A 26,153-nucleotide genomic window follows, 5' to 3' on the forward strand; every position below is an offset into this window, starting at 1 on the left:
ATATATATCTTTTTTTGCAGGATCAAGCGAAAAGTACTCAAAGAACCAATTACATTTTGCAGATTTGAATCAGGGCTTTGATGGGTTTTTCACTTTCTTTAACATGGTGAGATTTCAACAGTTTTGTTGATTTTTCAGATAATAATTTGTTTTGATGAAAAACTCAGGCCCTGTTATGATTAACAGCTGTGATGTACTCATGGTGATTTGGTCGAACACATGTATTGATGGGACGTTGTACCATGGTTCTATCCCCGATTGCTAATTGCACACACATATTATGACATCAGTGCGAGGTTGACCACGACCATATGCAGAATCATTTGGCTTCATACCTGGATAGTGGGAGGAAGTGGAGACATGTCACCCATCTTTATACACGCTATACTCTACTGTGTAACTACAAAGGCTACTTGAGTGTCTGCTATGCAGCCACGTGCACAATACGCAGTCTGTTGCTTCAAACTTACATTTTGACAGGATACATGGGCACTGATGAACCTGCCAGTGGCTAATAATGCAACCACGTCAGCGAGCCACCTGAGTATCACTTAACCTCGTATAGCATACCTGTTTAATGATGTTAATGTTTTTTTAAAGCAGTGTGTGTGTTCCACGTAGGGACTATGAGGGAGGACATGGTGTCTGTCGCTCGCTGACTTCCAAGCAGTTGAATTTCTCTGCTATTCGGCTTCACTATTACTTAGCGAGCATGATGAGAGATGGCATTTGGGACAGTATTTGCTGATCACACTTTTTCTGCTGTCGCCACTCCCCGGATGGAGGTTTTGAATCATATCTGAGAGCTGAAGATGATTATTTTACAAATTGAGACTGGTCTGGAAAAATGCGTCCCCAGCAAACGACAGAGAGCTTTTCACAGGTCAGCCTGCTCTGCTACTGCACAGCTCAAGACTTGTGTCTCTCTCTCCGTGGCACTGTTGTCCCTTTCTCTACTCACCTCTTCCCTCACTGTCTCTCTGCCAATTCATCATCTGTCTTTCACATTTTCTCTCCTCTGCCCTTCTCATTCCCACTTCTCTCTTTCTTCAAGTCTTCTCCTAACTTTCTCTTTTTTCCCCCTACATCTCGCTCTTGGCCTCCACTGTGGGAGCCTTAGCTCCTCTCCTGTACAAGCCTCCAAGCGAGCAAACAGTCATGCTGCTCTGCTATCGCAATGTAATGAGATTGGGAGCACCCAAATTGAAAGAAGCCATTTTCTACAGCTGTCAACTTATTATCGAGAGGGGTGAGCCAGTACCTCTAAAGGCAGCGGAGGAGAGGAGGATGGTGATGGAGGGATGGAAGGGGGGAGGGGGGTGTTGAAGTGAGAAGGCTGCTGAAGGAGAAGAGGGATGGGGAGCTCAGGGGCGAGCTGTTTTAAATTTGAATGCTTTCCTTTTTTTCCTCACTTGGTCTCTCTCTGGTATATTTCAGTGTGGTCACCAGTGCTGCCCTTGAAGTACAAGTCTTTTATCCACCATGATGCTCTTAATATTTAAAAAAGCCTATGTGTAGGGCTTTTCTGGACTGCTGTTCTTTGAATGTGTGCAACTGTTTGAGCACCTCTCAGTGGGTGTGAGTGTTTATTTTCCCACTACATGACTATTTATATGCAAACAGAAGGTAGGCCTATATTTGGTCGTCTCGATCTAACCTGCTATTTTTTTGGACAGGCCTCTTCCCTGCTCCATTCTCCATTGGTTTATTGTAAACTGCAGGGAGGTTGCAGGACTAGAGCAAAGTGAAGTGAGGTGAGGAAAAGTCTTGATGACGCACCTGTGATGCAGCCATACGGTCACATGCACAGCCAGTCGCAGGCTCTGAGCTGTAAAGAAACATTTTCTCTCCAGCAGAGGGTGAGCGGATCATTCCCAGTGACACATGAGTGCAGTGTGTCCCACATATTGACGCCCTGATCACATCCTTTAAATGTCACATGATGGCACTGCGAGGTCACAGAACTGGTTTAGGCTGAAGCTCTCAGACCGCACCAGAATCTGCCGGGTGGGGGATTTATCCTCCTTCCTCCCCTCTCTAGTTTTTATCCAGCTACTAAGGACATTAAACCATAAATAATCTTCTTTTTGTTTGAGTGTCAAAAAAGTAAAATCCTTTCAAACCTCTTTTTGCTTTTGTTCTAATCAAAGATGATTATATGCTTTGTTTGCACCGCAACAGTCTTGTTGTGGTGTGTTGTTTTTAAATAATTACACCAGAGAGGCTTTTGTCCCCTGAGTTTTTGTTCTTTTTGTCGGTTATAAGCCGATATCGCAGAAAGTGTTTTACAAATTTCAGAAAACTTTGGCAGAAGTTTAGGCCTAGAGCCAAAAAGGAACTGATACATTTCTGGTGCAGAGACAACTAGTGTCGGATCTTTTTTCCTTTTTTTTCAATTTGTTGTGAAAGTTTTTTTTTACAATAACAAATTTAAACCAGTCTACCAAATTGTGCATAATGGATGAACCCCTGAATACGTTTTTATGGTTCGTTTGTTTTTCAACAAAGCAAACAAGATTCTCTTCAGTAATTGTTTCATAAATTGTTTTTAAATATCTGTTTTTTAGTGTTAAAACTCCATAAAAGTGTCGAAAGAGTCTTAATAACTGACTTTATTCTTCTTGTGGCTTCCATCAGGAGACAGATTTTGCCTGTAGTAGGAAAACGCCTCTAAGTTGTACACATCAAAGTTGTAATAGGTGAAAACAGCTGTTTGAAGCCCTTTTGTATCTCTGGCGGTTTCGCTGTGTGAAATCTAGAATATAACCTCAGGTCACTTGAGTCAGTAGACACGTTTACATGGACAGCAATACTGCTTTATTAACCTGATTAAGACAGTAGTCTGAATAAGACACTGACACATAAACAGCATTTTCTGATACCCTCACCTGAATAAGGTCATACTTGGAATAATCAATGATCAAATTCAGACATGTAGAGTAAGTATCCATCATAATCACATGACAATGTCCTATTGGAGAGTTCATTGCATTTTGTGACATTGAAACATTGCTTAAAGACACATCCGATGGAATATACATGAGTTGTAGGATGTAAAGTTGACATAATTCAAAATCAGACTCTGCTCTGTAACATCCTTATGTGAATATGGAACCTTTATCAAATGAATGTCTTATCCATAGTAGGGCTGGGCCTAATGACAAAAATTATATCAAGGTGAAAGGGTTAATTTCAGCATATTAATAACAGTCAAGATAAATGTCTCATTTTTATTTCTGTTAAGTTTAAAGACAGATATCTGCTCCTTAGTGAAGGTTGTGGTTTTAAACTTTATGAGCAGGGGATGACAAACACTCTGCAAACAATAGTACAAATCTGAGATTGATCAATTATGGGTTGTAGCTTCTCACTGTGCTTGCACAATGCATACAAAATGTATCGGTATACAGTTTTTTGGGATTTCTATTTATGGAAATCATATTGCCACAATTATTTATATTGTTTTATTTGCCCGACCATATTCAGGTCAATAGTCAGAATGTTGCTGTAAACGTAAACGTAATCAGTCTAAGCTGGCTGTGAAGACTGAAAGTTTGGAAGTGATAAAAGGTTGGAATTTGAAAGTAGTGAGTTAAGCAGACCTCTGTATGCTGCTCATCATCCCTCATCTGCTTGAGTCTCATGTCTTACCTCAGTTTCTTTCAGACTAACATGTCTCTGACTGAGCTCCTAGCGTTCATGTTGAATTGTGGGTAATTATGTCCCACTTTTTGACAAAGAACGTGTTAATTAAAAAAGGTGATGTCTCTGGCTGTGCAAGATTGATTTTGATTCTTTGTTTCAAACTGTCAGCAGTTGGTCTGAAAGCGTGATCAGTGCAATGTTGATGGATCACTTGTTCAGCATGTGAAGTAATAATGCATTAAATAATGTAGAATTTCAAGCTAATTTGATGAAAACTACACATCTACACTGAGAATTGCTGCAAAACGAATCAGTCATTTATTCAGCAACACTTTTCAGAGGCTGCTCAAACCAAATCCACCAAATCATCCTATTGAAACAGCACCGGCTTTCTTCAGAGGTTGCTGTTGGCTCTGCTCTGTGTGTGTGTGTGCGTGTGTGTGTGTGTGTGTGTGTGTGTGTGTGTGTGTGTGTGTGTGTGTGTGTGTGTTTGTGCTGTAGCTGTAGTTTAGTGTGTCCTGTATAGCAGAGTGACCTTGCTGTCTGCACTCAGCAGGAAGACACTAGAGAGGAGTGATTAACAGGAGAAAGACAAAGAGAGAGAGACAGAAGTGGGAAAAACTATGAACATTTTAAGTGTGAACGGTAAACGTGCCAGGAAAAAAAAAATCAGACGAGGGAGCTGATTCAGAGAAAGGTGAAGGCACGAGAGAGGGATGGAAAGATGTAAAGGACCATGAAAAAAATGAACGTTGGGTGGGGTGTAAGAGTGACTCACCACATGTCTATTGGATTTTTCCACTTATTCTTCTTCTTCTTCTTCTCCCTACAGGCAATCTGGAGGTGCAGTCATCAAGAACAGGTAAGAGGGAGAGTGAGGGATGGGAGGGAGGGAGGGAGAGGGGAGTGAAAGGAAGGAGGGGGGAGGAACAAAGTGAGGAATATTACACTGAATGTTAATCAAACTCACACATGGACAGGTGAGAAAATAAATTGCATATAGTTGGCATTGTCCTCCCAGAAAAAAATGTGTATTGTGTGTGTGTGTGTGTGTTTGTAGTTAACAGCTCATCTGCCAAGACCCAGGTTGTTAGGGCTGTGGATGTGTGTGGCTTTTCAACACATGAACACACAGTTAAACAATACCTGCCCATGCCATGCACTAAGATGTGTGTGCAGCTTGATACACACAAACACACATACACATACACATACACACACACACACACACACATACACACACACACACACACACACACATACACACACACACACACACACACACACACACACACACACACACACACACACACACACACACACACACACACATACTTCCTCTTCTCCTCTTTCTTCTTCTTTCCTCCCACAGTCTTGGTGAGGAGTTTTATAAGGAGGCCATTGAACACTGTCGCAGCTACAATGCCCGTCTGTGTGCCGAGCGCTCCATGCGTCTCCCCTTCCTGGACTCCCAGACCGGCGTGGCCCAGAGCAACTGTTACATCTGGATGGAGAAGAACCACCGTGGACCGGGTGTGTGTCTCTCTGTGTGTGTTTGTGTGTTCAGTACCTGGGCAGAATTAGGTGTCTGGCTGAAGCACGAGGAGTCCTCCAGCGCACTCTTCTTTGTTAGTGTGTGTGTGTGTGTGTGTGTGTGTGTGTGTGTGTTTGTTGTGTTGTGCCAGCTGTTGTGCGACACATATTACTCTCTTCAGTCATTTGTCCCGTGGCTTCCTTCCTTCCTCTGCTCTGTGTGTTTCTGTCGGTCTTTCCTCACTCCCTTATTTCCTCCTCCTCTTTTCCAGGCCCCCACATCTCACACCTCAACTTTTTTTCCTTCTTTCCCTAAAGGGTGTTTTCTCATCGCTTTTTCTTTCTCTGTAACATCAGTGTATTTTGGCAGGGAATCAGACACCCCTGTAGGCAATGATATGCCGCTGGCACCAGCTATTCCAGAGAGGATGCTCTTTATGCATGTGTGTGTGTGTGTGTGTGCGTGTATGTTGTACGTGTATGTGTGTATGTTGGTTCACTGAGTTTGTAGCCTTTGGTGTCTGCCCGTTAAACTCATTTGTTTGTTAGTTAGTTTTTAGGTCTTTAGGTTTTACTTGATTTACATAAAGTAACAGAATCAATTTTGCTAATTGTTTTCATTAATTAAAATTCTGCAAGTGTTTAAGAATTAAGGTTCATTCCTATTTGGTTTCTCTTAGTAATGTCTTTAATAGCTTACTATTCATTAGACACAACCTTGAGATGAAGTTTTCCAAAACCAACAAAAGGTACTTTATGAAGTATTTATAAAATGCGTTAATAATGGAAGCATGTGCAGTACCTCAGACAACCCTTTATACTATTGGCCATGCTAAAGTTGTAACACCAGAGTAGCTACACTTAACATTCATTGTCCCCTGAGGAAGATTGGATTAATTCAGATTTTTTAACCATTAGATTTGTATAATAAGAATGATAATAATATATTATATTTTATTTATATAGCACTTTTCAAGCTTTCAACTTTTCGAGAGTTTTAATTTGAACCAGAAACCCCTGAAAGCTCCCCTTGTGGAAATTAGATTTATGGAAAATTAACAGCATTTATTTCTACAGTATATATATCATTGGCACAGACAAATTAAGACAATAGTCTGAAACATTTTTGAGTTTAAACTTTATTTTCTAATAATCTATTTTACTTTTTCTGAGTCATGTTTGTTTCTCTGTCAAGATGTGTATTCCTTTGTGTTTCAGGCCATGCACCGGGTCAGTTGTACACATATCCTGCTCGCTGCTGGCGCAAGAAGAGACGGCTAAACATCTTGGAGGACCCCCGGCTCGTACCCATCGAGTTCAAAATTGGTAAGGACTAACTTAGGCCAGCTCTTTAGAATCAACAGCACTGTGGAATCTGTCACTTTGGGTACATATTCCTAATTGTAAATTGTAAATACATACTGCCCATTTAACTCGTAACATGCCACACTTTTCCCTTTAATTTGTTTGTTTATGCTTTATTTGGTTTTTCTTTTAGCCTAAGGCTAGTCTTCCAAAATTCTATAGGCTCATTAAAATCACAATTAAGTGTAACCAGTGGAATCTAGGATTGTGTGTGTTCTGATGTGATAAAACGGGCCAGATCACGAAATAATGTTTGCAGGTCATCTCTGTGTATTCTGACAAAATAAGACAAATTACAAAATCCTACAGTCAGATGTGAAGTAAAGTAAAGCCACTCTCTTATGGAACACAACAACCAAAAAGGGCTTACAGTACCTTGAAACAAAGACTGAAAAGAGCCAAAACACAAATTAAACAACACAAATATGTTAGCTTATTGCACAATAACTTCAAGTTAGCAAGTTAACTAACAACTATGACAACAGAAAGGGTAAAATAAGAACATATAACGTCACATACCTCCCATAGAGTTTAACAGCAAAGAGAGGTGAAGCACCTTTTTGAGGAGGGTCACCAACAAGTTAACGTGGTGGTTCAGAAACTTTCTTAAACCTTCCACATTTTTACTATGGAGGCCTGCACATGTCAGGTAATATACACATATTTTATTCAATTATATAATTAAATATTACAGACTTGGTTACGCATATAACTGCTTTATAATTGAGATTTTTACTGTAGCATATTAAAATCTAATAGGCCTTTAGCACACAAATAGGCGCCTGTTATGTTCTTTATTTCCCCTTGAGTAGCTTTGATTGTTAAAATTCATGTTTATTCCACATTATATAATATTACATTCACTGAATACTTTTGAAACTACTGCTGATATTTTTGTCCAGAAGCTTTCCCCTCACTTAAAAAAAAAACATTCTGTACACTAAATCTTGGTTTCACAAAATATCTCTGTCTAGATAACAACACCAATACGACAGCAAACACTCAAACATCACGCTGGTTCTGCTCATGGCTCTGTGTCGTCACCTAGCTTTGTGTTTGCGTCATAATCAAGCTAAAGTTTATGTAAAACTCTTTTGTAGCATATATGAAGAGAAAACATCTGTAAAGAAAATGTGGAAACTTTCCCTCAACCTCATCTGATATTCAAATTGCAGATGCTTACTTCCGCCTCAATGCACTGCAGAAAATCCTCGTGCCTCCACAAACCAGCCACGTTTAGTTTCCTCAGGGCAGCGTTAGCTCAAATGAGCATGTCAGCATGACTGTGAGGTCTCTGCTGCTTTCTGATTGTAATTGTCTCATCCCTCAGACTACGAGGCTTCGCTAAAGAAGGAGGGGGGCATCCCGGATGGGCCTGTGCTGGAGTCGCTTCTCGCTGGGGAAACCCTGGACAAGAAGGTAGAAACCAAGGAAGAAGAGCCAATGAGCGAGTGTCAGGTGAGACTCATTGTTCTCCCTCCCCCTTCTCATTTCTCTCTTCAGTTATTTGTTATTCTCTGTGTCTTGTTCTTGTTGTTTTCCTCTTATGTCAGCCTGTCTCCTCTTTTTATCTGTCTGTATTACCCTCTGTGTTTGTGTTCCTCTCTGTCTGTCTCCGCCTTTGTCTCTACGAGCATGTTTTGTTGGTGACATCCCTCCTGGCTCAAAATGTGTGCGTGTGTGTGTTTAATTGTAATTGTGTGTGATTGCACTGGAGTCAGTCTTGGGAATCCACTTGTGTATATAACCAATTTTTTCTGAATAAGGGGCATTTGAGGGAATCAGAGCCACCTCTTTTCTGTTTGTCATTGTTTTTACGGCATGTGGCACTTTTCTAGGCAGGAACTTTAAATCCACCTGACTCTGTATTTCATCAGCTACAGGGCGTTGCTCTTGAACTCTTGAACTCAGACGGACAGCTAATCAATCAGCAGTTGAGTGAATGGCCGTCCGAGCTTTTTGAAAGCTGAAGTAGTGTTCAGTTCCTCTAATCCGGGTCTCAAGGCTCACTCGGGGCTTTACGTCAATACCTTACAGCGATCTCTTTTCGAACACAATCAGATTAAAGTCTTGTAACCTAAAACTGTTGTTTTCCTATAAGGCGTAAAAAGAGATAAACACTCATCTCTTAAAGGAGGATTGATTTTACACATGAAGTTTAGTGGAGAGTAGTATGCAGCCTGTGAAGGTTGGATGAAGGATGGAGCTGACTTAGCTGATGTTTTTTCCATCATGTCAACGGAGTCCCTAAAGTCTCGACAGGTGATCTTGTTAGATTCACAGAGCTGATCAGGTTTTATTTTCACCTTGGAATGCCACATAATTAATTTATGCAGTGGGAAATGTAGGATCTAGTGTTTTAGGGGCTTGACCCATTTTAGAGACTAAAATCAGGATAGTTAGCCCTCTGTTGCTTGATTTTGTTATTTCCTTGTTAATGTGCATCCGCGGAGTCTCCTTGCTTGGAATGAGGAATACTAAGTTGCATTTTAAGCCCTTTCAGTTAAGAAATGAGTAAATCGAGTCATTTATATCCATTTAAATAAAACACTGACACATTTGGCTACATGTAGTGTTAATGGTTCTGCTCTTACAGCTGTTTCCTTTAAGCAAACACCCTCAAAATCAGCAAGAATATTGTGCAATCAGCAGGAAGATTGTGCAATTTCATGACCACCCACGGGTCATATGGAACAAATGGAACAAATGGAAGAAGAGGCTGAGATGGCAGAAAAGAAAAATCTTACAGTCTACCCTGTACCTCTCTCTCCTTCTATATTTCACCCCCACAGAAGTTGCTTGTCGGGGATTTCCCTCACGACCTGGAGGTGGATGAGATGGAGGAGGACGTTCCGAAGCGCAAGAACCGTACCAAAGGACGGGTAAGCACAGCATTGACATTTCACACTTTAATCAAGCCTTGCTAAAATCTGCAGAAATGATCCGGATTGAGCTCCCAGTCCAAATGTGGTGGGCCTGAGGTGAAGGTTTAGTGACCTGCCTGTCAGACACACATACACACAGCTGAATTAGACCACAGTTTAAGATGACGGCCTGTAAGATTTTCTGACGCACTATACTTGAGCACAACCTTTGCATGCATGTGAGAGCGTATCACTTGTTACAGCCTGAAAATCTTTAAGACTCTGTAAGGAAATACTATGTACATACCAACAGTCATTACGAATAATACATGCTAACAGATCCAGATATTTAGATCCTGCTCGTGCCGGGACAACCTTTTATTTATAAATTTTTCTTTGTGCAACTTTGATTGAATCGGACAGGTTTTTCCCCTCCATCCAATGAGAAGAAAATCAAGTGTTAACAATGTATTCTGAAAAGTATCACACGTACACATGTACACACAGTCACACACGCACACAGTCACACAAACACATGCTCACATGCAGACACCAGGGTTGCTAATTGGAGCTGTTGCTCCCCTGCTTGGTGTCATCAGCCCCCTCCTGCTGGAAGTGCAGCTTTACACTGAGAGCAGATGATTAGCATGCAAGCGTGTGTGTGTGTGTGTGTATGTGAACATGATTGTGTAAATGTGGGTCTGTAGACACTTGAACACACAAAACAAGAGAGTGTGCTGTTAAGCTAGTTTTATTTTATTTATGTGTGTGTGTGTGACTACAGGACTTCTGTGACAAGTCAAAAATCTGAAACTTTAGCCGTGTAATTTATGTGTCTGTGTGTATGTGTGTGTGTGTGTGTGTGTGTGTGTGTGGGGGGGGGGGGGTTTGTGTGTGTGTGTGTGTTCGCTCCAGGCCTACGGCGTCGGGGGCATGAGAAAGAGACAAGAGCTGCCTGCCATTGAAGACAGAGACAAGCCTTACGTCTGTGACAGTGAGTGCAACGTTACGTCTTTATTCACATTTCTCTTTATTATGTATATATTCATATCTTACTTACAAAAACCTAAGATACTTTATAATAGACTGTATTTGTGTGTGTGTTCCAGTTTGTGGAAAGCGCTATAAGAACCGCCCAGGGCTGAGTTACCATTACACTCACACCCACCTGGCAGATGAGGAGGGGGAGGAAGACTCAGAGCGACATACACTACCCTTCCAGCGCAAGAACAACCACAAGCGTGAGTCTGCTGCCTGAATATTAAACTTTCTCACAGTCATCTTCTCGTCCATCATTACCTACCTCATGTTGAAGATCTTGTTTGGTAGGACGGGCGGATTCTGAGACCTCAGCGACAGGATGAACATGTAGAAGGTTTAGCAGTGTGAGCTTTAATAATATAGAATATTATCAAGAGCTATTGATCCTCCTGCAGCGTTATAGATAGTAAAATGCTGACTGAACTGAATCCAAATTTTCCTCTGGAGTGATGGAAGATAAGATTTCTCCCAGTGGAGAACTGGGTTTAGCAGATTTCTTCAGTTCCAACAGTTTCAGAGTGAGGCAATGACGCTGTGTTGAGCTGTGTTTGTGGTTTATAAAGATCCTTCGACCTGGCTTCTTAACTCACTTCTTGGCCTGCACTGAACAAGAGTCAGACGCTTTGGTGAACCGATATTTTGATTTTATTTGATGTCATTGATGTTTAAGTAACATTTAACAGATCTGAACCCAAAAGACTAAAAAGGGGAAGAAAAGGAAACTGAAACCTTTCGAATTCATTTCAGGTTTATTTAACTTTTTGCAAATGACATAACAAAATTCTCAGCCATTTTATGATTTTGCAGCCACAGTTTAAGATGCAAGTCTCTTTGGTGAAAACAACAGTGACGAGTACCCTAATATGAAGGGGAACAAATTACATGGAACAAATGCACGTAAACCTGCAGTATATGTAAATATTCCAGGACAAGTTCACATACATACATGCATAAATATACAAACATCACAACTTCATGTATATCATATAATACTATTTAGTATATTACTGTGAAATTATACTTATTTAAGAATATCCAAAACATTATTTTTACACATATTTCCATACTCATATTTAAACTGTATACCATACCTGCCTATATACTATATACTATAACAGTCTATATATGCATATACACTATATAGAATTATATCTTATCATATCTTGTCTCATCCTACTTACATGTAGTAATAGGACAAGTGGCCATGGCTGGGCAGGAATATCGTAAAATAAAGCACTCTTTAACATTTAACATCACTGCAGAATCATCTATGTTAATCTTACTCTGAAAGTCTAAAGGGTTATCAGTGTTTCCATCAGTTTACACGACCTTAACAGATTTAACAGCTCCTCCAAAGACACATGAGCTCAGTGAGAACTCTTCAATGGACACTCATCGGCTCAGTAGCTAAATCAGTGGGCAAACACCAGTCACACACTCTAGGAAATTTCAAACCCACTCTTTATTTGTACCTTTCAATGTACCTTTCAGTGTAAAGCACGCAGTATGGCTGCAGCTATCAACAGCTTAATGAGTTTCCATTAATGTGCTGCTCCGGAATATCATTAAGTTATAATTAAGACCCATGGTATTGCTCGCTAATGCCTCCAGCACTTTGTGCCAGACTGTGGAGAAATGTATGTAAATGCAGGAGGGCAAGAGAACAGATGTTTTTATTGTGAAGTTGTTTATCTTATATTTATATAGTCAGGTATTTCCAACCATGGCTTTGTGAATAGCAGCGTTGGTTTTCTGGTCAGTTGTCTAACACTTGGGTCTCAGACAAAGCTAATCATTAGGATAAATTGCCTTGAAATTGTAGCCTGACGTTGTCATACTCAATTCTAGTCAGAATATGAGTCTGAGACCGTTCCATTGGGCTGTGATTATGGGGCGTGTTTCAACCAAACCAGGAAAAAAATGCCTCTTCACTCAATTGGATAGACCTACAACCAATCAGAGCAACGTAGTATGTGACGTATGTTGAGCGATGCATCGGGGCCAGCTGATAAATTAAACTTTTCCAGAATCCCGTAGGAAGGACGGCAAAAACATCTTTTCCATCTAAAAATGCCTTGATCGCGTTTCTCTGTTCCTCTTTCAAAATTATTGCGCTGTCGATGTCTCCTAAAACAGACTCAATGGCAGCATCTACACATCTCAGCTCTCCAGCGGCAGGCATGTTTGTGGATAAACAAAGTCAACCCAAGCACTGTTTGATGACGTAGTTGATTACGTAACTGCTGATCAAATATCTATGGTTGATCATGTGTCCATTATCGTATAAAGCCCGCCCTGACAATGTGATTGCTCCGAACAGCTTCTGTTCGGAGCATAATTTCTCCCCAATGGAGCGACTCCAAACCGAACTTCCCGACCAAAAAATGTTGTGGGCGGGGCTAAGTTCGTCTGGCACCCAGGCTATTGAAATTGTGCACAGACATCATACATAAGATCCCAGTGACTTTGTTGTTCCTGAAATGTCTCGACAGCTATTTGAATTTTTACAGGGAAATTTGGTGCAATTGTTCATGCTCATCGGTTAAACTATCGTAACTTTGGTGTTGCCCTGACTTCTTCATCTTCTTCTTCCTCTCTCTCCACCATCAGATTGAAATGGTCATATGTGGTGTACTCCATCCTCATCCTCTGTGTACTTTGCATTTAGTACCATGTTAGCATTGGCAGCTTTGAGCTAAAAGCGCAGCTGTAGCCTACCTAAGTACAGCCTCACAAAGCTGCAGCTAACATGACAGGTGACTCTTGATTTGTTTCAAAGTGACCTGAGATTTGGAGAGATACAGGATATCAAAGATTTATTTCACAATGTAGAGGATCGCTGTTGTTCTGTCGTATGAGCATCAGTTTATCACATTCTGAAGGCCTCAGCCCATTTTACTGGAATCCTGGATGGTGTCAACGTTCAGTTCCAATGCAGAGTGTGTCCCTAGTAACCACATTCCCTCACTAATCTTAACCATCTCTTTGTTGCTTAACGCTAAGTGCACTGTGTTTTTATCATAGTACATATGCCATTTATCTGACTTTAAGCTGACTGTGATTGTCAGGAAAAACAACATTGTTATTGAAAGTAAATCAGGGTTTTCAAAATGATAAAAATCTTTTAATTCTGGCTATGAGGCTGACGATTATTGAGCAGTGTCATCAAAGGGAAGAGTAGAATCTACAACAAACCACATTACAGATGTTTGGGTTAGCACTGCTGCCTCACTGCACGAAGGTTCCCTGGTTTGATTCCTTGTTCGGTAAGGATGCATGTTCCTCCTGTGTTTGTGTGGGTTCTCTCTGGGTACTCTGGCTTCCTCCCACAGTCATGCTGATTGAGGGAAAGGTTGATTGGAGACCATAGTTGCCGGTTTTTTGTATAGTGCCCCTGTGATAAGCTGCTGACCTAGGGTGTACCCTGCCTTCCCCCTTATGTCAGCTAGCATTGGATACAGCTCTCCACAACATTCCAAGGATATGAAGAATAGATTGTGGATTGATGGATGCATCCAGTTTCATACAGTAGTGATGGCTCGGTTTTATTCATGTGTTCCAAAAAGTCCAATGTGTATTATCCTAGATTCTGTTACCCGAAAGCATTTTAAGGCTCAGATGCTCTTTGGCCAGTTGTAAATCTATGGGCTAACATCGTCCTATATCTTTAAAATTCTTTTGGGAAGTGGAACCCAGGTCTTGGCACTGCATGTAGCAGTTTGATGGAATATGGCCATTATAAATGTTATTACTTAATGTACATTGAATGTCAGTCTGGATTTCACCTCATGCCACATTATTCCTTCCGGGACCTTGCTTGTATATAATCAGATCACGGGAAGTAAATCTGACAGTTACTGAATATTGGCAGAGTCTCTGATGCTGAAAAGAGGCAGAGTGCAATACCTGGAGAGCAAGCTTGTCCAAAGAGTAAAAAGGCACAGAATGGTAGTGTATGTAAAACAGTTCTGTGGATTTTAGGCATCCCTGCAGTTATTACAGTGTAACAACGCTTCTGCTAATGGGGACCATAAGAGAGAAATAAGAGTGAATAATAAGTAAAGCCAATATTTAGGTTTCTACAAGCAGGTCATGACTCAGACCTCAAACCTCTGCTTCCTTCCGCTGCAGCATATCCACAATAACCAAACAGCTTGTTGTCTTTGTAGCTATTCATTTCCACCCCCAGGGACAGTTTTCTATCAGTGTGTGGTTTTTGTAAAAGATTGTCTTCTGTCTGCGTGGTTTGTTTCTTTGTAAACTCTTCTTAGAGTGTGCGTTTACCCTTTGGGAGATTGTGTTTTGGTTAGTAATTTTCAATAAAACGTCTATAGTTGTTCACAAAAAAAACCCAAGAAAAATAGCTGTGGACATTGGAAAAAGGGAATGCGGATAATTCACCACTTTCTTTGTTCATCCCATTCTTAAAACAAGCTATTTGCTCAGAATAGAACATAGATAAATACACACAAAAACACACGTGTCCACATGATCCGTGTATGCTGCACTACAACAATGTCCACACTGAAACTATTCTGTCTCTCAGTTAATTGGCAGCGTGCGTTTTTAAATTGGCCTGTCTGACAGAACAGACTGGCCCAGTCTATGTATGTAAGTGTGTGTGTGTGTGCGTGTGTGTGTGTGTGTGGCCATGCTGCAGTCTTCGGTCTCTCCAGCGAGGAGAGCAAGGGAGAGAGCATTTGAATCGTTTAATATCCCCCATCACTCCCTCCCAAACAGTCAGTAATCACACACACACACACACACACACACACACACACACACACACACACACACACACACCCTCAGAAAATGCAATCTTCTTTGCAGAAATGAAAAAGAAGCTTAGCCCCTATGTGTGTGTGTGTGTGTGTGTGTGTGTGTGTGTGTGTGTGTGTGTGTGTGTGTGTGTGTGTGTGTGTGTGTGTGTGTGTGTGTGTGTGTGTGTACCCCTGCATGCACATGCATTTGCAAGGCTCTGTGAGTGTGTACATGCATGCAATTGTGATTACATTAGTGTGTATGTGCACACGCGCACACCATTATAACTTTCCCCCAATCTGCTGAGTGTCATGAAGGAGACTCCTCCAGCCTTTGGTATATTGCCACATATGTAATATTATTAATATGGCTCCCCCAAATGAGAGCGACCCTGCATGCATAATTCATGCTATACTCTTGCTCAGAAAAAGCTGTCTAGACGCTATAGTATGAATGCAGCAACTACGGTACAAGTGGAAGCTTAAAGTTTGCACAAAAACTATAAAACTCTGTCCTTTCTGAACCTCATCCAACTCCATTCTCACTCCCTGTTTTTCCATCAGTGTGATAAATGGCAGATTATTCCACCAGGAGATGAGATTTTCCTTCCCTCTCTTTCTCTCTGTCCATCTTCCTCTTCTGCTCTGGCTCTGCATCCTCACTTAACCCTCCTCTCCCCTCCTGCTCTGCCTGTCCCTTTTTACCTTCTCCTCCGTCTTCTCTTGCTTCATCCATCATCCATCTTTGGATTTTGTTTTAATTTGTTTTGCTGTTTTGTGTCTATACTCTCCACCTGAGCACCATCACCAAAGCCAGCCACCACTATTAAACCTCCCCATAAATTTGGATCCCAGCCGATACACTGTTTACTCAAAGCGATCGGCGCCATTAGAATTCATGACTGCACCAAATACAATGTTTTTTGTTTTTTTTACTCTCTTTTACTTCTTTTCCGTTAAACAGGAGGAAAAAGGAGATTGGAGGTAGAGAAAGGGGGGGGGGTTCTCTTTTGGCATTGATGTGAGGTGGGAGGGGGTGGGGGCAGAAGAAGAAGAGGAGGAGGAGGCTGAGGAGAAGTGAATGAATAAGGGGGATGTTTACTTTGGAGGTCAGCCCTGCTGTGTCCACCTGAAAATTGGTTTTGTGGGGTATGAGTAGAGAGAGATAGAGAAAGAAGTGGAAGAGAGAGAGAGAGAGAGAGAGAGAGAGAGAGAGAGAGAGAGAGAGAGAGAGAAATAATAGAAAGACAGAGAGAGAGGGGAGGGGTGGGGGAGGAAGAGGAAGAGGAAGAGGAAGAGATAGGGCGGGGGGATAGTTGTCATTAAATCCCCCTTCTCAAATCAGAGCTGAGATTCAGAGGCCACTTTATCGGGACGGACAGACGGTCCTACAGTGTGGAGCAGCAGGGACGCTCCTAGTGTGTGTGTCTGAAAATGCACACAACGCACACACACATAGACACACACTGTAAGAAGTGCTAGCGTGCGTGTGTGTGTGCTTGTGTCTGCCACTGAGTTGTGTGAATGTGCTATATGGGCAATCATGCCCAACTTTGAGTGTGTGTGTGTGTGTGTCATGTAATTGAGCCCTTTGAAGGTCAGCATCTCTCTGTTCCTATCCACCATTGTTGGTTGTTGTGGTGTTTCTTTCCTCTCCATTTTTTTTTTTTGTGTGCCTTGTGTCTCAAAATGGCCTCTCGTCTTCCTCCCGCTGTCAGTGAAAGAAATGTTGATCAACCAACATCGATGTGAACCAAAGCTGACCGACCTGAAGTGGCCACTCCCTGCAGTCTGTTGTCAGTCAACATGTGCACCACTGCTTCTCTTTACAGCCGTCTGTCTTACTCCTTTTGAATTATTCAGCAAGGATTATTGGATAGTGTGTTAAGATTCTACCTTTTACTTTAGCAGTTGTCATTAATCGAAGAATCACGGGGCAGATACAGGTGTGTCACTCCTTTGTGTCCAATTGAGAGTGGAAGTAAACATTTATATTCTGTTGTTTTATCAGCATGGAAATGTTTTACATTGAAGTCACCTGTTCTTCAAAAATTTCTTCAACGAATCAATGGGATTCTGTTCAGTTTAAATTTTTGCTTCCTCCTTCATCGCAATTGTAGATTTTCTGATCTGCTGACCATGTCATATGTTAGAACATCAGTGGTTGTGGAGATTAAGAGCACCCCATGCTTTCTGGATGTGTTCTGAACTTTTCACGCACACCGGCATTTCTCCTCAATTTTTGATTGGTTAACTCTTGGCTGGTGCTGCACGGCACAGGAAAGGAACGGAGAAACGGCTGTTGCCTAGCAATCTGGTTGCCATAGATACCGCCAGGGCTCCCTCCTAAAGACTGTTATGTACATTGAAAAGAGAGAGAGAGCGAGAGAGAGATGGTAGAGGAGGGAGAGAGAGAGGGAGGAGAGGTGTGGAGAGAACAGAAAAGGGGAGGGATGCAGGGAAGGAGGGAGGAAGAGAGAGAAGGAAGAAGAAGAATGGAAGAAGTTGAAGTGTAGAAGGAGCGGAGGGGGCACAGAGGAGTTCATTAAAAATAACATAAAGAATGGGAGGAGAGAGAGAAAACAGACAAAGAGAGAAGCCGAGCGAGAAGCCGAGAGTTGTACAGACTGAAAAAAAAAAAATCTCTTCATGATTCATCATATAGATTCCCCCAGACAGTTGGGATGGTGAAGGCAGGGTAATATTGGAGTCTGCTTCATTTGGTATTCTGTCTTAAGATGTGGTGCTGTGGCTCGCTGTCTGGTTGTTTTGTGGTTCCTCGGCTGTGTTGGCCATGTTTGGATAAGCCCCCCCCCTCACTACCACAACCCTGAACCGTCAACACCACCGCCACCCCCAACCCCAAATGCATCCTCACCCTCTATCCATCTCCTGTAGTATGGTTTTCTTTCTGTGACTGAATTCGAACAGTAAAACACAACGAGAGTAAGACGAATTACAACTCAGCAACAGTTTTACATTTTACAGTGATATAAAAACCCAAATGTTTTTCCCATAATGCAGTAGTAAATTCACTTTTACACATACTGAACTGACTGTGCTATTACTGTGTTATTCGTGGAAAACATCCTCCTGCCCCCAAACGATGCATTCCAAACGTTTGTTTGGAGCTATCACAAGCAGTGATAGCTAGCATGACGGAAGTCACAAAGCAAACGGCATCAGAAACTCACACTCCCCATCTCTGTGCAAAAATACCACAAAAACAAACAAACTTGGAGGAAGATATCCTCTTTGAATGTCTTTTTGCTTTCTTCTTTTTTGATCATTGATCATTTGACATTTCTACATGATAGTGCAGCGCTGACACACAGCATAGTGGACCATGTGCGATTGGGCAAAATTCAAACAGGATTTCACAGTCACATTCCCAGCCGGCTCGCTCCCTGGAACAAAATAGGATTAATAATTTGCATTTTAACTCTTCATCGACAGAGACACTAGCCGGGCTAAGTGGTTCTTTTTAAGTGTGTATATATATCTACACTCACCAGAAATTAGGCATACGGTGTGTGTGTGTGTTTCTGTATGTGTGATTTCTTTACATACATGATTTATGGGGAGTTTTTGTGTTGGTGCATGTGTGTGCGTGTGTTTTGGTGTGAGATTTATTTACATGTGTGTATACTGGCTAAATGTGCACATATCTGCAGGCTGCAGACCCTGATGGATTGTTTGTGAGCGTGTGTGTGTTTGTTTGTCTGTTTCTGCGGGTCAGTGTGATTACATAGCAACCATAGATCAAGTTTTATTATGCACCAAAACTGCCTCTGTCCTCTCTCCTTTGCAATGTCATCCCTGCACACAAGCTCACGTTGCAAGCAGTCACACAAATGCATGCATCCTGACCCACAATGCACTGGAAGTTACGCAACCTGCTGACTGGACATGAGGGAAAGTAGTACTCGTGTTTGTGTGTGTGTGTGTGTGTGTGTGTTTGTTTGTGTGTGTGTGCGTGTGTGTGTGTGTGTGTGTGTGTGTGTAAGGGTGATGGGTGGGGTAGGTTTGGATGCATGGAGAAGAAACTAGAAAAAACAGGGAGAAGAGAGCATGGCACTGGTGCAGGCATTAGAGTGACACAGATGGATTGCAGGAAAGAGCTCCAATTTCCTCTTTGAGAGTAAAGGGAAAAAAAATAGATCGACCGAAATAAGGAAAGGGGAAGCAAAGAAAAAAATGAAGCACAATGATGCGCAGGGAAGAGATCGAATCAGAGGCAGAGAGAGCAGCAGCAATAATGAGAATGCATGAAAGTGCAAAGAGGAAGAGGATGGGAGAAAGAGTGAGTGGAGGAAGATCCAAAGAGAGAGAGAATTGGTGGCAGTGACTTTTCATCTGTGACTGACAGTTTCCATCTGACTGCACCTCTGCCTCTGTGTCTGCATAAACAAACCTGGAGATGTCTCCTTAAGAATCTGGGATTTGTGACCATGTGAATGTGCAATTTGCCGGTTGTTTAGAATATGTGAAACATTTGTATTTTACTGGATGTAATTGTGTGTGTGTGTGTGTGTGTGTGTGTGTGTGTGTGTGTGTGTGTGTGTGTGTGTGTGTGTGTGTGTGTGTGTGTGTGTGTGTGTGTGTGTGTGTGGATGGACGGGAGCAAGAGAATTTCATACATTACATTAAAGAGAGCAATTGGGGGATGGGACTAGAACTGGACAGCAAAAGTTATTATGCATAGGCTTGGTTGTAAATCTTTAAATGTGTGCGTGTGTGTGTGTGTGGACTTTATTGTAGGTGTGTGTTTTGGGTGTGTTTGAGATCTGTGTTTGTGTGCACCAGTGGACTTTACTGTACGTGTGTGGTCTTGTTTCATCTGTGTGTGTGTCTGTGTGTGTGTGTGTGTGCTCTCATTGTAATTGTGTGTTTGTGTGCAGCTCCTGAGAGGCTCTCCTCATTAAGCAGTGAGGCGACAGGAGTGCAGAGTGTGTGTTTTCACACACCGCTGCTCCGATACAACGAGAGCCACTTTTTTTTTTCACCTCCTTTCCTTCTCTCCCATTTGTGCCTCCATCCTCCTCCTCCTGTTTCTCACTCTTTCTCTCCCAACTTGCCTAATCTGTTCTTGAAATTCCACCCTGCCTCCTCATATTTCTCCACCTTCGTTTCTCCTCCTCACCCCCCTCCTTCCTATGCACCTGCTGCACTGGAGTGTTAGCTGCCTCCCATAACAGTAACATTGAAAGTGTAAACATTCACACTCAACCCTTCCTTGTTAATTCCCGACGGAGAACCACAGCCTTGATTAACCAAGTTTTGCGTTTTTGTGATGTTGGTTACCATGGCAACAGTTTTTTGTTCACCGATTAAATGGCTTACCTTTATCGAAACAAACAACAGAAATGCATACAACAGAAGTGAAAAAGAAGCATATAAAATCACTTGGAACAATATACAACCAATCAAGGACCAGAAAAGAGAGACAGAAACATTAGGAAAGAGAAAACAAGACAAGTCAACAGGGGCATTTGATGGACCATATGCATGTGTGTGTGTGTGTGTGTGGATGGACGGGAGCAAGAGAATTTCATACATTACATTAAAGAGAGCAATTGGGGGATGGGACTAGAACTGGACAGCAAAAGTTATTATGCATAGGCTTGGTTGTAAATCTTTAAGTGTGTGCGTGTGTGTGTGTGTGGACTTTATTGTAGGTGTGTGTTTTGGGTGTGTTTGAGTTCTGTGTTTGTGTGCACCAGTGGACTTTACTGTACGTGTGTGGTTTTGTTTCATCTGTGTGTGTGTATGGACGTGGATGGTCCAGTTACATCTCACAAAGTGGGGAACTAAATCTTTACATTTTATACGACACGTTTTCAGGAAAGGTTTAGGTTAAGGTTAGGTTTAGGTTAAAGGGCCCATATTGTGTAAACTACATTTTCTGGGCTTTAACTATGCGTAATTACTTGAAGGGTGTCAGAAGGGACCCTCCAAGTATGAAAACAGCCACTCCACAGTCTAAGAAATATGTTATTGAAACGTTTCGTTTCGTACTTACTCCGCCGTATGATGTAATTCGGGATCGCACTTATCTCTCAGCCCCAACCAGCCGGTACCAGTCCAGCCTCCGAACCCACCACCCCTCCTCACCGAAGGCGACACCAAGCAGACATGTTGCTGGGCTAGCAGCTTGTTTGCTACCACAGGCTAACCACAACAACTACACTGAAGAAACACTTCAGCGTGGAGGGATGCATGATAATGTGTCCGTGCACATTCCTCTTGAGAACGTTACTGTTCGAGACCAGCTGTTACGCTTTATTTCTTCTGACGTGCTGTGTCGGTGTGCTCAGTATTAGGTTTAGGTTTAGGTCAAATTTAGGTTAAGGTTAAGGTTAAGGTTAGGTTAAGGTTAAGGTTAAGGTTAGATTTAGATCAAGGTAAGGTTAAGGTTAGGTTTCGGTCAGGTTAGGCAGGGGCAGCTCCTGGCATAGGCGACATAGGCGGTTGCCTAGGGCGAAAAATGCAGAGAGGGTGCCACAAGAGACTGATTAATCATGTTGTGATACATGCAATGTTAACCTACGCAGTAACGTCACACCATCATCCTCTAACCCCAGGGACACACCGGAGGCAGAAACGCAGCAAAGCGCCTCGAAAAGCTCTCCTTTCCACGCCATGTTAATCAATTGGGCTATTCGCACCGGCAGTGCCGGAGAGTGATGGTTTCGGGGTCTGTCCTTTTATTTTGTCTGGCCTTGTGCGAATTGGGCCCGAAAGCACACTGAAAATTGATATTAAACGAAATAAGTGATCATATATATTATATAAATGATTAAATATGCATCCCATATTTACTATTTCCCCTCTGTTCTCCTGGAGTTTCAATTCCCCTGATTTTTGCCCCCACATGATGAAAATTTCCCAGTCTTTAATTATGCACTTATTCCACACATTTGTCAGTTGTATCTAATCAGGGTAACCCTAAGACAGACACAAGCACACAGTCTCTTGTTGGGGGGTAGGGTCTATAGGCTTGCATAGGTCAGTCACCTGTGAAGACCATCATCATTTACCCCTGAACCAGGGTGGAAGAATCTGCTTCCTGTGTTAACAGCCTGCCGGCTGCATGCACGAAGTTTACTCATCATTTATGTTTATTTTTGCCGAAATGTTGGCGCCAATCTGAAATTTGGGTTTAGGTTTAGGTTTAGGTTTAGGTTTAAGTTCAGGTTCAGGTTCAGGTTACGTGATATGGTTAAGTTTAGAGTAAGTCCCTAGGAAATCTATGTAGGTCAATGTAATGTCCTCTAATGTCATGGAGACACAGCTGTGTGTGAGTGTGTGTGTGTGTGTGTGTGTGTGTGTGTGTGTGTGTGTGTGTGTGTGTGTGTGTGTGTGTGTGCATTTGCAGGAGGCAGCTGTAATTCCTCTCTGATGGAAGCGCTAAGTTGATGAGGCTTCCACTGTGGCTAGCCAGAGGAGGAGATTATCGACCAGCCAGAGTCAGGCTGTGGTTTTGGTTCCAGAGTCTTGGAGGGAGATGGAGGAGTGAAGGGTTATAAGGGGGGAGGAAGAGCAGACGTTGGTGGGGTAGAGAGAGATAGGGCGATGCTGGAGAAAGAAAATGGGGGAGATGCAGGATGAGGATAAAGACACCAGGTCACCCAGTAACCAATCATAGCTTTTTTCCCCCTCTAGCTGATTTTTCTTCATTACACATGGTAAGGAATGTTCCTCTTATGCAGATCATCATTAGTTAGAGAAGATACACCTATTCTTCAGATGCAAATTTTCATCAGACGATTGAGATAATTTCTATTCCAGTCCAGTCCAAGTTTTCCTGACTTTTAAAAAACCACACTGGCAACTGTGGGCTCAATATGAGAAGCTTAATTTGAATAGTTTTGCTGTGCTAATCGCTGTCATTATCCATTTAAATCCACACATCTCCAAATGACATGGCTATTAACAAAATATTCAGACAAGCTGATGAATGGCTGTGGGTTGAAAAAAAGATCCTACATTGTAAATCCTAAAGTTAATACCCATTTAATTATCAGTGTTGTTTTTCTAACCTTCTGAAAAGCTCATGTTTTGGACATACATAGTTTTCACAGAGCAGTGATGTATAAAAAAGTAATTTAAAGAATATATGTAAGCCGGTCCCGCTCCATCTCTGAATCAAAACAGAAGACCTTCTCTGATGATGTCGTAAAGCAGCGTGGGACCTTGGGAGTTGTTGTCCTCACCCCCATTGAGAGATTCGGCAGTAGAACATGCAGCAAACAACAATGAATAATCATCATCCATTACGAGTGAACAACACAAGGAAAAATACCAGACTGGCTCACTGGCCAACATTGTGTTTTCCCTTCAGCGTAGGTTGAAGGTTAAAGCAGAGATGTGCAAAGCCACGGGTAAAGCTGATATGACGAAATTAAAGTGCGACCAGAATTAAATAACTTATTTGAATAACATTGGGGATTTCGATGGGTTTGAACATTGTTGGACACATTTTGGATAATGTATGTGCATAAATCAAAAAAAAGAAGAAACATCTAATTTGTTGTTTTTATACATTTTGTCGAGGATTTATTATATATTACATTTTAAAATGTAAGGAATCAAGCTTTTCAAGTTTCATTGTTTCCTTCTGCTCTTCTCCCTTTTTATTCTGTCTTTTGTTTCCAGAAAACCACAATTACTCATATATTAGGCTTGACCATAAAAACTATTTTTAAACGTCACTAGACTGAACCGTTGAAAGCAATAATGAAAATATGAACATTCTTAAAATGAATATGTGAGAATGTAAATACGTGAAGCTCAATTTGGAAAAAGGAGCCTGCAGAGAGCAAAATAACAATGCAAGGTAACGAAGGAGCAGCATGGAGGAGGAAATGAAAAAAAAGGGGAGAGAGAAAAAATATTATAAAGCACAGAGGGAGGAAGGATGGGGAAGGGTAGGTGCTGGGGGGGGGGTTGTTGGGGGGGGGGGGGGGGATGGGGAGGGGGTGAGGTGCATTTGAGGATTCATCTCTTGCTGGATAATTCCCAGGAGGATCTCTCTCCAACACTTGAAAGCTGTGAAGTGTGCGGTTCTGCTCATACTCCTCCTGGTAATTGGAAGAGGAGAGCAGAGGAGGGAGGGAATGCGGGAGGGAGGGAGGGAGAAGCGGGTCAGGTAAAGGAGGGAGGTAAAAAACAGATGAGGAGGAGGAAGGCTGAAGCAGGTAAAGATTGGGAAACAGAGAGGGACGGGGGGAGCGGTAAAGGTAAACGAGGGAGTTAGGAAGAAGAGAAAAGCAGAAAAAAGCCACCTGACTTGTGCCATCTTTCTTTGTTCGCTTTCTCATTTCCCCCCCAACCTGGCATATATCTCTTTTATTTTTGCTCATTAGCTCAGCCCTCTCCATTCCCTCTCTCTCTATCACGGTCCTCATCCCTCCATCCCTCCCTCCCTCCCTCCCTCCCTTAGCCAGCAATGGCGTGTCTGTGGTTTCAGGCGGCTTCTGAAACATGGCCACAGGCGTTTAATCATTGATGGAGTTTTTTCCCCCAGTACAGGCAGGCCAGCGGGCAGCCCCAGCTCACTCACATGCATCAGGACCTGCTGATTCACTCTCTGGGGCCTCACACACACACACACACACACACACAAACAGGCACGAGTACAAAAGGTAGAGATGCACGCACATAACAGTAGCACACAGACAGATAAAATGCAGTCTGTGTGTGTGCTGTGTGTGTGAGAGTGTGTGTTAGTGTGTGGCTATCCGCATGTGTACCGATCCCACCAGGGATTGCGAGGCCCAATCAGCAGCAGTGAGCCCAAATAAAAGCAGCGCAGATAAAAGCAATTTGTTTGACCAGTACAAGGAGGCAGAGACGTGTTTGTATTGGCTCCAGGCCTGCACACCATATACACCCAGTCTCTAAAGTTTATCCATCCCTCAGCTAGACTCAGTAAACAGCTGGCTGTGTTAGTTTCTTAAAAAGTAAATACACTTATAAAGCTGCTGTATCCTCGTACTGCATTACCAACGTCATTTCAGAGCAGCTTTCTTATTTTGGTACCTGTTTTTATATGAAGCAGGAACTCTTCATACAGTTTTCACATCAGGTTCAGTATCCTGCTCTTAAGCTATGTAACCAATGCAGATGTACAGATGTTGGTGATCCATTAAAGCCAGGGTTGGTAATCTTGGAAAAGCTTTCAGGAGCAGGTTACACTGTGAAAAATACAACCAATAGATCTCACCCTCCCATCAGCCCTCTTATCAAAGCTCCTGCCCCCAACACATGAACGCTCACTGTTTGACAACTGCCAGAAGACGACTATTCCGTGACTCACTTGCTAACTTCCTGCTATCTTCTCTGCCTCAGCAGTGTATGTCTCTCCGAAGACCAGAGTCTCTGGTCATGTGCAGTTTTATCATGGGCAGGGTGCAGGCATGCTGGCAGGGTGGTTAGTGACAGACAGGTGTGCCAGCCAATTGTTTCAGTGGGTCTGAATGAATGGTCACGTTTATTGCAGTCCTGTGAGGGCCACAGACTCAGACTATTTTTGTTGTTTTTTCAGTCGATTTATTGCTAGCTGTCAGGATGTGACGACAGTGTCACCAACCCTGCCTTTAACTCTTCAAGTGGTACCATCATCGAGTCAACATTCAAATTTGTCCTTGACCCCCTCAATCTCCGGTGGTAGTGCTCCGTTTTTTCTTTACGTCTTTGCTGTGAGCATCCAATTCAGATTTCTGACACTTATCATCGTTTTGCCTCCTCACTGACCCAATATGGCTTTCTGCAATATTGCACAATATAATATCACATTCCTGAGGGCGCTTTATCGCGCTTGTTTCCCCCAATAAGGACACTCAAGTAAAATGGCAGACACGAAATACTGTGCACCAATGATTTTGGATGCTGAAAAAAACTGAAACTCTTCTTCATTAGAAAAAGCTGACACCAGCAAGAT

General features: G+C 42.3%; 1 protein-coding gene across 1 annotated transcript in view; it reads left to right on the forward strand.

Annotated features, from left to right (window-relative positions):
* dpf1 (double PHD fingers 1) overlaps positions 1–26,153 on the forward strand; it is a 40,691-nt gene that overhangs the window by 8,106 nt on the left and 6,432 nt on the right. The window contains 7 exon segments of the mRNA XM_061073559.1: positions 4,478–4,507; positions 5,018–5,178; positions 6,397–6,504; positions 7,874–8,001; positions 9,336–9,425; positions 10,323–10,401; positions 10,517–10,648. Coding sequence (XP_060929542.1) covers positions 4,478–4,507; positions 5,018–5,178; positions 6,397–6,504; positions 7,874–8,001; positions 9,336–9,425; positions 10,323–10,401; positions 10,517–10,648 — 728 coding nt within the window.

Source organism: Limanda limanda, chromosome 6, assembly GCF_963576545.1.
Source record: "Limanda limanda chromosome 6, fLimLim1.1, whole genome shotgun sequence".
NCBI classification, from domain to species: Eukaryota; Metazoa; Chordata; class Actinopteri; order Pleuronectiformes; family Pleuronectidae; genus Limanda; species Limanda limanda.